At 27.4% G+C, this 11,060-nt stretch overlaps 2 protein-coding genes and 1 long non-coding RNA gene across 5 annotated transcripts; 2 read left to right on the top strand and 1 right to left on the bottom strand.

Moving 5' to 3' along the window:
- Positions 1 to 61: 61 nt before the first annotated feature.
- On the top strand, positions 62 to 2,464 carry LOC126865341 (4-aminobutyrate aminotransferase, mitochondrial-like). Its single transcript, XM_050617788.1, has 9 exons — positions 62 to 274; positions 367 to 482; positions 559 to 726; positions 796 to 882; positions 1,016 to 1,211; positions 1,273 to 1,445; positions 1,739 to 1,896; positions 1,975 to 2,243; positions 2,320 to 2,464. The coding sequence occupies exons 1-9, from the start codon at positions 223 to 225 to the stop codon at positions 2,445 to 2,447; spliced, it is 1,347 nt and encodes a 448-aa protein (XP_050473745.1). The 5' UTR covers positions 62 to 222; the 3' UTR covers positions 2,448 to 2,464.
- On the bottom strand, positions 2,450 to 3,114 carry LOC126865345 (uncharacterized). The gene is made up of 2 exons (XR_007689502.1): positions 2,979 to 3,114; positions 2,450 to 2,870 (listed from the first exon to the last, which is right to left on the bottom strand). It is a non-coding gene; the product is annotated as an uncharacterized LOC126865345 (long non-coding RNA).
- On the top strand, positions 2,907 to 10,125 carry LOC126865313 (uncharacterized). Of its 3 annotated transcripts, none has more exons than XM_050617730.1 (9): positions 2,907 to 3,052; positions 4,389 to 4,623; positions 4,928 to 5,158; positions 5,229 to 5,323; positions 5,393 to 5,462; positions 5,543 to 5,710; positions 5,773 to 7,107; positions 7,190 to 7,416; positions 7,723 to 10,125. In XM_050617730.1, exons 1-9 carry the CDS (start codon positions 3,045 to 3,047, stop codon positions 7,895 to 7,897), a joined length of 2,544 nt encoding a protein of 847 aa, XP_050473687.1. In that variant the 5' UTR covers positions 2,907 to 3,044; the 3' UTR covers positions 7,898 to 10,125. The 3 variants fall into 3 exon arrangements, with proteins under 3 accessions (XP_050473687.1, XP_050473689.1, XP_050473688.1); XM_050617731.1 differs by lacking the exon at positions 2,907 to 3,052 and adding an exon at positions 4,083 to 4,224; XM_050617732.1 differs by lacking the exon at positions 4,389 to 4,623.
- Positions 10,126 to 11,060: the final 935 nt, after the last annotated feature.

Raw genomic sequence — 11,060 nt, 5'->3', positions numbered from 1 at the left:
TATATTAATAGCTATTTACATTCTTCTGTTATGATTTGAAACAAAAGTAAAAATGTGTCATTTATGTGAATGCATATATTACACATCTTTTATCATTTTTTAAACATTCTCTCAAGTTTTTATTTAATATGAGTTAAGAATACATGTACATACATATAGTAGAATTTCATAAATTCTCTATATTAGTGACATTATTTAATAAATACGGAAATTTCTTATAAAATGTTGTGCAAAAGTATTGTGTATTCTGTTCAAAAGAGTCCGAAACCTCGTCGTAAGTACAAAACAACTATATTGCTGGCTAATAGAGAAATGAAATTATATTATTAAAATTTTAACATACTACACTTGGTAAATAATGTGTAGAACTTCATCATATGCCAAAAGCACCATTACCTGGAGAACCTGCAAAACCATATACACTTACTGAAATTCCTGGACCAAGGTCAGAAGCACTTCTCAATGAACTTTCTAAAATTCAGGTTTATATTATTATCACAAAATTCAAATTTTATTGAAGATTGACACATTCATATAAACAATTTTAAAATATTGCAGCAAGTAGGCTCCATTCAATATTTTGGAGACTACCAAAGATCTGTTGGAAATTACTTAGCAGATATTGATGGAAATGTTTTTTTAGATATGTTTATGCAATTATCTACCCTTGCTCTTGGATATAATCATAGGTCAATCCTTGGTGCATTATCTTGTGGAGGAAATCAAGTAAATATAATTGAAAATAATTATATTCACTAAAATAAGCTTAAAGGTGTCAACATAATAAATTTTTAGCGAGTAATAGCAAACAGACCTGCAATAGGATTATTCCCTGGTTTAGAGTGGCCGTGTAAAATACAGGATACATTGCTTCAACCATGTGTTAGATATTTTTACTTATCGAATTTGTAACTACGTTTATTTTATCAATAAGAATAAAAATAACATTGGATAGTAAATAATAATAAATAACAATGAATTTGTTAAATATAATATTATTTCACACATACATCAGGTAGCTCCAAAAGGGTTACCATGCATTTTTACAGCCATGTGTGGTGCTTGTTCAATTGAGCATGCTATACAAATGGCATTCATAAAATATGCAGAAAGACATCGACGTGGCAAAGATTTTACAGAGGAAGAAAAGGAAAGTGCACCTTTTAATAAACCACCTGGTTGTCCTGAATTGTCTATCCTTTCCTTTGAAGGTACCTTAACATAGTGCTGTAATATACCAACACTACAAATTGATGAAATTTATAAAATTAGGAGGATTTCATGGTAGAACATTTGGTGCACTGGCATTAACGCATTATAAGTACATAATGAAAATTGATATACCTTCTCTTCAATGGCCAATTGCACCCTATCCACAGTATTTATATCCATTGGATCAGCATGAAAAAGAAAATAAAGAGGAAGATGCTCGGTGCTTGGAACAAGTAGATTTGATAGTACTATGATATAAATTTTAAATTAATTTTGTTGCTAAAGATTGATAAAATCTACATCAAAATATAAAAGGTAGAGGATTTAATAGAACGATATGAAAAGAATATGCCAGTTGCTGGTATCCTAGTTGAAGCAATACAATGTGAAGGAGGAGATAGACACGCTTCCCCAGACTTTTTTTTACAATTACAAGACATGTGTAAAAGAGTAAATATTTAATATGCTCTGTTTAGATTTTTATAAGATACAAATATTGAGAAACATAACACAATAAATTTTTCAGAGATCTATTCCTTTCATATTGGATGAAATACAAACAGGAGGTGGTGCAACAGGAAGAATATGGGCACATGAATATTTTGAATTAAACATTCCTCCTGATATTGTTACATTTAGTTACAAAATGCAAGCTAGTGGATTTTATCATTCTCCCGAATACATGTAACATATTTATTAAACATAATAGTGTTTGAATAGAATATTGTATCATTATAAATATTTTTCATACTATCTATTTAGGCCCAAGCAACCATATAGAGTTTTTAATGCATGGATGGGAGATCCAATCCAAATTTTACTGTTAGAGGCAGTATTACAAACCATTGAAGCAGAAGACTTATTAACTCATGTATGTTATGTCGGCAATTATTTGCTTTGTCAACTAAACACCTTACAACATGAATTTTCGGATATTATAAGTTCCGTACGAGGTAGAGGCTTTATCATTGCCTTTGATACGAGATGTAGGGATATGAAACAGAAATTAATGCATCTTTTACGTAATAAAGGTAATATCAAAAATTTAATATATTCATTTGACAATTTTTATATTCTGCTTCCGTATAGTAAATTTACAAATATTAGGTATACAAGTGGGCGACTGCGGAACAAAATCAATTCGATTAAGACCATGTCTAATATTCGGAGAATATCATGCCGATATCTTTTTAGAAATTCTGCGCGATTGCTTGCAAGAACTTGCAGAGTGCTGATGTATTTGTAAATTATATTTTAATTATTTATTGTATTATACACTTGTTAAATATATACTTTAATACAAAAATATACGTTCTATAACATTATTATATGTATGTATATAACAACTAATTATGAAGTATATTATACGATAGTAATAATAATAACAAAGCGCACCTGCTGCCATTACATTCAAATCTAAATTCAAATGATATTCAAACATCGCGGCTAGTAGTCACATAGTACCAGTTACCGATCAAGGACCAAGAATATACATATTGTCTGTGTACATATAAAGGAGATCGATATCAGTATGGCGGTAAAGGAGCGGCTCCATTCAGCGTGATTGGAAATCAAGATTATTATGGCTCAGATTTTACATTACATAACGGGAAAGTGCATTTCTATCGAAGTGCATTTTTCGCGACGCCTAGTAGCATCTTGAACGACCATAAGTATAGAACAAAAAACAAGACATTAAGTTTGTTATTGTGAGTAAAAAAAAGTAAACGAAGAAGAAAGGATTTTACAAGGACGTTACAACTTACAACTGATAATCGCAACATCACAACTGAAGTCCTTAGCCCCGGCACGTTGAAGCGTAAACAGTCACCATGGCAAAGTACGAAGATATTGCGTAACACTTTATCTAATTATAGCAGCGTAAAAAGTGCATCACTAATTCAATGATAATGCTCTATTTACTATGCCACGCTGTAAACTGTATTACTATTACACTTATTTCATCGGTTTATTTCTTGGCGGCATGTCCCTTTTTAAATCTTTAATTTTTGTTAAACAGAATGCTGACTTCAAGTTGGTGTGAGTTTATGGATTAATAGTCAAAATATTTTCGTATTTAATTTTTTTATTCACATAATACTTTTATGTTGCTAAGTTATGAATATGTATTAGTTTACATTATTGGTTCTAAAGTAATATATTTCCTTTATTTCGTACTTCTTGAAAAATTATGTATATACTTGTGTATGTATATGTGTATGTATATGTTGCTATAAGTAATTAGTTTATATGTATTTATAGCTTTTTTGTTTTATTCTTTCCATAGTATAAAAGTATGAGTAATTACTATATAAATTATAAATTATATTTTCACTTGTACTTGTTAGGGTAATTCACATGATGTATAAGGAAACGTTTTCTTTTTTCAGAGTAAGGTTTCAGACTTTATTACGTTATAATTATGCCTTCTCATATTATTTCATAATAAAATATATCTTATTAATGTTATTAATTTTATATACTTTTAATTAATGTAGATAATTTACATAGATATAAATAAATTATTTTCAAAATTAAGAATTTTGTCAAAATAAAATTTTCCTCCTTCATTTTGTGTTTTATTCTATCTTCAACAGTTTATCTAAAGCTATTAGATTAATCAGAGTTGAAAATGTTTTCATTGCTAACTAATTAATTCAGTAACTTCATACAACTACTAGCATCATAAAAACTGGAAAAACATGTTGAGTTTTTAAAAAATTACTGAATCATAATGATGCAATGAGTTCTTATACAAAACGTAGTGTTATATATAACAATGCTTTTAAAAGATATGTTCTAAATTGTAATCTTATCTCCTTTATTTTGTTATCGGTTAGTGGTGCAGCTAATCAGTAATTCTCTGTTCACAATTATTTACTTCACAGACTCATTCGTGTATCAGAATCAGAGCAAGTTATAGACATTAATATTATGTCTATAATTTTATAAAAATGAAAGTTGATAGGTTTTCACAGTTATATATAGAACAGTTTTATCAATTACTCCAGGGTAAGCTACTTCATTTATAAAGGAGAAATCACTTTGTTCGTGTTCAATATGAATTTACAAATCATATATAGTATTACATAACTATATACATACTATCAACATATTATATAAGTTAATATAATATATATGTATCAAATTATGTTAATTCTGACTTTTTTTTTTAGAGAGATGATGATAGTATTTGTTTATGACACTGTAAGGTGTTGTAAAGAAGATGATGATCCTGCAGAGGCAGTTATGTATTTTCATCCTGCATGGGTATCTCTTACGCAAAGATTAGCTCTAGCAGGGCAATTAATGGCTGTTAATCAATTTCTTTCAACTTCGTTTTCCAATCCAAAATCAATCACATTACAAGGAGGAAAATTTGTATTAAAGAAATTTGGACAGTACATACTTGTAAGTGTATCGTTATTATATTTTTTCTTTATATAGGTATAATTAATAATAATTTATTTACTTATAAAAATAATTGAAAATATAAGAGAATTTGACTACATGACTTCAGAATTAATATAATGCAAAATATGAAAATCATTGTATGTATGGCATAATTTGATAGTAGTAGTTATCTATTAAAGCAGTTACAATTATCAGTGTAGTCTCAATGAATGAAACATAATATTTTTCTCATTACTTAATGTGTCATACTTAGTATGAATTAATATTTGCCACATAAATTTCATTGTTTACTACTTTACAGGCAGTTGGAACTGATAGGAATATTCATGACTGGATTCTAGAAAGGCGTGCAAATACATTAGAATCGTTGCTAAAATTTTTTCATTATGATTTGAATAAGATACTGGAATCATTTAATAATGACAGAAATAAGTTCACAGAGAAGCTTTATCAAATGTTTGAAACATATTTGCCAATACTTCAATATAGTGCCAATCTTTTCTCCAATATTCCTATCATTAAACTTCCAAAGGTATGGTTCCTTTTTAATATATTTAATTATTTATTGTGGATATAATATAAATTAATATATGTTGTTTTAGAGTGCTAGTAACATATTTTTAGAAGCAATTCAAGTTTTACAATATTATCAAGAAATCGGTGGTATCATAGGTGGTGCACTCTTCTATAATAATAAGTAAGTTTCTAGAGCAGTGACAAATAAATTGTTCTTTCATTTTAAAAACTAAAAGTATTAATATTTTAGGGTAGTTGCAACTCAGTTAAGTGCTGAGTTGACCAAACAAATTGTTATAACTGATCCATATAGAATAAAGGTATATTCAATTAAAATATATTAATAGTATGTAATATTTACATAATATACAATATTGTTTCTTTTAATACAATTTTTTAGGCTCCTGCAGAGAGAATATCGACAGAATTTCATCTACCTGTTGGAGTACAGTTATTGCGAGTATATATAGAGCAAAAACAGTTTACGAAACTTATACAAGAAGCAAATAATGAACGATATTATAGTTCTTATTTAGATTCTGTGACAAAAAAGATATTTCAAAGAAAGGTTAGTAGTTTTTGACAATGAATTATAACAATTATTTAATGATGAAACTATTATATTCTTAGAACATGTCCAAGAACAGTAAGGAACTCCCTTTGTCCGGAATGAAACGTGATACTTCTCGCATTTTTACTGTACCTGAAGAAGGAGAATTAGATTCATTACAGTACAACGATAATAGTCACTATGTACCCTCCGTACCACTTACAGCTTACAGTTCTCCAGTGAAACGTAAACAGGAAAGTAAAACAGACCGTCCTAAGTGTGTAAATCCTTTAACTCCTAGCGTTTGCTCTACACCATTAAAAGATATTAATAGAGTATTACATGGTAATGCTATGTTAATATGTAACACAAACGAAGATACAAATAATGAAGCAGAAGAAGAAAAGAAAGAAATAAAAACAAATGTAGATGATATTCCAGATGTTGTTAAGGAAGCACTTAGATATAAACGTTTAAATAAATTAAGAAACATTACGCCAAAAGAAAAACTAGTTAAACGAAAAGAATTTAATAAGAGAAGCTTAAGTATGCATGATTTAGGATCGTCCAATTTGTACTCCAATCGAATATCAGTAAGAACATATGGATTAGGGTTGCCACAATTAAAACAAAATATATCTCCCGAAACTTCTCCTCAAAAGCAATCTTTACATAAAAGGCAGTTTCATACAATTACTGACCCATATTATCCTATATTTCGATGTGATGGATTACCAGTATCTCAGTCTTTATATAATCAATATATATCTTCGCATTACGAAGAACTTAAGGATGATCGAAATAATACAATTAATCGTAACGACTTTTTAACAAGTTTAGCTAACGATTGTAACATGAAAAATGTAACAAATAGCTGTGATACCATGATCAGTGATAATTTAGAAAAATCAAGTAATTCTCGTGACATAAAAATAGATAGTAAAGTGAAACAAGAAACTTATCGCAGATCAATGAGTCTTCCTTTGAAACCACTCAATATCACTGATAATGATGATAGACGAAAATCAGCATCGGAATGCGGTAACGTGTATGAATTTCTTCAAAAGAAAAAGTTGGATGGTCTACAATTAACGCCTCTTATGTCTAAACTCAGTTTACTTGCTGATGAGAGAACTAGCGGTTTTTGTAGTAGAGAAACAACTCCTAGCGAATTTCGTGATTTATCGGGCTTTTCAGCAGCAACGAATCAAATAATTAAGCAAAAACTGGAAGCAGTTAATAAGGAAACTGGCAGTGACGGTGAAGATGAATTGGAAGAAGATTGGGTAACTACTTCCAAAGATGAAGTTTCTTTTGAGAAAACAGAACTATTTCTCTGTGGACATCACAATATGGTGCTAGTACTATTAATGGAAAATGGAACTGCTAATAATCCTGATCTTATACACTCTCTCGTAAGTATATTTTATTGTCTAATATCCAATATATTGAAATTTAATTTTTTGATAATATATATTATAGTAATACATGTTATAGTGGCAGACTTGCGTGAATACGTTAGGAAAGCTTGAAGCTAGACTACAACAATGTTTAGAGCCTCTACCTTCAAATGAAAATAAGGAATTATATAGTATATTAAGTATTGATCCTCAATGGGATACAATAAATCGTTCTGGACTCTGGGGTGTCACTGAATTGGATATTGTTTCTTGCCTTCATGATAGGTTCACATATGCCAGCAATCTCACAGATATTATTGTCAGGTAATTATTTAAGCATTAGGTAATTTGATTCATTTAGTGCAATTTTGCATATGTCTGCTTGCTTCAGTAGACCTATTTATATCTTTTTGCTCGGTTAAAATAATACTACTACCAAAAATTTTCAAGAAAATGAATTGTATTATACATTTAGAGTATGTTTTGTTTTATATATTACGAAGCACTAAACTATTATATAATAGTAATATATAAGTACTAACTTATATATTTATACATTATGAAGCACTAAACATGGTAATTTTTCATGAAATATAGTAAAAAAATGAGTATATTTTATTAATTAACTAGAACGGAAGATACCGTTGTTTATGGTAACCAGTGTGGAAACGTAGAGGTATTTTATCAACAAGCAGTGGCTCCAAATACCTCTGGAGGACTTCCAACTCCTGCAGATTTAATGGGAATTGTGTCTCTTAAAGCAAAACGTAGACTGGAAAGAGATCATGGGATTGTATTGCTATAAATAATAATTATCTACAAATGCTTCCATCACAATCTCGTTTAGGATTGAATTGTTTTATTTAATATTTTGTTCTTTTTTTTATATTTCCTGGCATGCCAAATTAATAATGATATATAACATTCTGTACATATTTTATCTCCAAATAGTAGTACATACATTTTCCTGATGTTTTTAATAATATTAAATAGAAGCATTCTCTTTACCTTGTTATATGGTAATACAAGGGCATTAAAAATGGGAATGCAATTCTTCATTTAGTAGTTAGCATGTAACAGTAGTTGAACTCTTATTACCATAGCAACGATTTTCAAATAACCATATATAAACATCACGTATATATGTTAATGCGTGTATGTATACTTTTAGTATTATATTTATTTAAAACGTCCATATTTTGAGTAAGAAACAATGAGTTCAAATTTTCATATCTCTTTCCAAATAAAAGGATAATTAAACATTCCATTAATTTAATCGACCAAGAACATTTTTACGATAAAAAAATACTACATATTCATAGAAAAAAATATTACCAAATTTTCTACATATATTTTTGTAATAAAGATCATACTATTGAGTCTAATAATTTAAGAATTGGCGGTAATCAAGGAATTTTTATATCACTCACATGCACCGACCATACATAACAAAACCGGTATTGAAACGTTACTATTTTCGCGATCATAAATGATATATTTTAATACGAAATATTAAATGCTTTATTAAAAGAAATTCTTCGATAATAAATTCACACTGAACAATTGGTTTTTTCATAATAGTATAAAAAGTAACGTGAACTTCAGATATTGTATATCTTTATTACATTTTTTTATCTTATTAAATATGAATGATGTTACGCAATAAAATTTGCAATTACATTTAAAAGTTTTGTATCATAAACATAAATGTAGTAGAAATATATATTATACCTAAATAATAATTTTTATCATGTATGGTTTCAACAATTAGATAAATAATGAATAAATATTCATAACAGGTACATAAATATTCTTTTAAAATATTTAAAATTGTAATACAGTTTAATAGCATGATGCAACAGTTTTTTCAAGTCCAAGCTTTTAATGTCTTAAATAAAACAAAATCATTCTAGTATTGTAATGCTATGTCCAAATTAAGTGATATTAAGTATTAATTTATTTGTCTATTTACAATCGTGTTATTATGAGTAAAGATTTTTATTGCGTTTAAGCATAAGGCAATTAATTGTTGTTTACTGCTTGACCTCTTAACAATTCCGTTTTGTATAAATGAATTTATATTGTATGTATTATAAACATATAATTAGTTCTTTGTATATAAATATATGTATGAAGCGTCTGATATGTAATCTGTTTACATGATTTATAAATAATAATGTAATTTTTAAATTTATTAGTATAAGTAGATTAAACTAATAATATTATTAAAAAAATAATGTATAACGTAAGAGGTCAATATGTTAACAAAAAAGAATGTTATAAATAATATTAATGTAATTCCTGAAAATCATAAAATGCGTTATAAAAACTTAATAATAACTAAACATCAACGTCTAGCAATCACATTATATATATTTTTTAATGGTATTTGTTAAATATTTTAATTTTAATCTGAAAAGTAAATTCTTCCCGAAAAAATAATTTTTTTATTAATACGTTTAGTAGTTTATGTATTCTTCTGTTATAACTATAGTTGTAATTTCTAAGATGAATATAAATTTTATCTTAAGTATCTTTGTATATGAAGATACAACCTAAAATGAATTATGATTCTTCTAAACGTTTTAGATACTTTGACGTAATAAACGATTTCTAATTATTACGTAAAGTCCATATTTTATATTGTTTATAATAATATGCAGTATTTAAATTTTATTACATATGTTGATATGTCTCATATTGTAATTATAATAATCTTCTAAATATAATTATAATAATATCTTTAAATATATAATAATCTAATCTAGTCAATTATTGTGTATTGCGGGGAGCTATGAATATTTCAAATTATTCCTTACTAACAGTATGTATACTTTAAATTGATTTTAAGTTATGAAACACTTTGTCCCTCTTATTTAAACTAGTTCCAATTCAAACTAGTCATATCAAAGTATAATCGCAGATATTAATTCACAAATAATATAAGACATACATGCAGTAGAACATGAACAACAAAACACTGTAATGTCATCCATGGAATATACTTTAATTGAATAAAAATTATAATTGAAATATGCAATACTTGAACTTAATCATTTTTTAAATTTTTATTTTGATATAAAATAAAATTATTATAGATATTATACTTCAAATAATATATGTTTCATTTTTCATTCCTAAATATTTTCAAAGAAAAAAGTAGTTTTTTTTTATAATTGATATAACAAAAAAAAAAGAAGAAGAAGAACATTTTAAAGAAATAGAAATCATCCTTTTTTCTATATTTATATGCAGATATCTATCATGTGTCTTGAAATCGTTCTGCTGCCTTTTGTCGACCTCGATATAGTAGAGAAGAACGAGTCGAGGCGATCCTCCTAGCTCTGCCGGTTCATTAATATGTTTGTATCACGCGCTACGCACGTTTCTGATCATTATTTACATTAAACAGGTAATTTACATTAAACAGGACGCGCCTCTAAAACCAGAATCTAAGTGTTGACACACGATCACGTTTCGTCATATAGAACGGCGAGCCTTCGCAAATGGAAAGTTTTATACGAATGAAATACTTTGAACTCTTCCTGTTTGTGGTGAAATAGTTTTCAGAAAAATAGTTATTTTTATACAACGACATATATATAATATTAACAAATATATTATACTATATATATACTATTGCTTTACTTTAGTAAGTAAACTAATGTTTACTCTTTTTAATCATTCAAACATGTACGACAAAGCTGACTTTGATTTGTAAGCATAATTAAAAAATGATTAATTTGTTTAACTTGTTTAAATACTAAAAAGATGTATAATATTTTTTCAATAAACATAATTGTATTTTATTTTCGCGTTTGCTATACAAATACAAAATAGGCGTGAAAAACAAGAATATTTACTGGAACAATATTTACAAATACATTTTTGTTATTAATTGCAATTAATAAAGCGTACAAGAAATTTTTAAATGTTAGAATACTTTACAATTTTATATTTTCAAACAC

The sequence above is a fragment of the Bombus huntii genome, chromosome 4 (assembly GCF_024542735.1).
Source record: "Bombus huntii isolate Logan2020A chromosome 4, iyBomHunt1.1, whole genome shotgun sequence".
NCBI lineage: Eukaryota > Metazoa > Arthropoda > Insecta > Hymenoptera > Apidae > Bombus > Bombus huntii.
Note: the sequence above shows the minus strand (reverse complement) of the source record. Positions and strands in the feature narration are given on the sequence as shown.

Excerpts from the sequence above, each read along its gene's own strand:
- LOC126865313 (XM_050617730.1), top strand. Across the intron at positions 4,624-4,927 it reads AATTTGGACAGTACATACTT|GCAGTTGGAACTGATAGGAA; the intron begins GTAAGTGTATCG and ends ACTACTTTACAG. Across the intron at positions 7,108-7,189 it reads CTGATCTTATACACTCTCTC|TGGCAGACTTGCGTGAATAC; the intron begins GTAAGTATATTT and ends TACATGTTATAG.
- LOC126865341 (XM_050617788.1), top strand. The coding sequence starts at position 223 with ATGTTGTGCAAAAGTATTGTGTATTCTGTTCAAAAGAGTCCGAAACCT. Across the intron at positions 483-558 it reads ATGAACTTTCTAAAATTCAG|CAAGTAGGCTCCATTCAATA; the intron begins GTTTATATTATT and ends AAAATATTGCAG. Across the intron at positions 727-795 it reads TATCTTGTGGAGGAAATCAA|CGAGTAATAGCAAACAGACC; the intron begins GTAAATATAATT and ends ATAAATTTTTAG.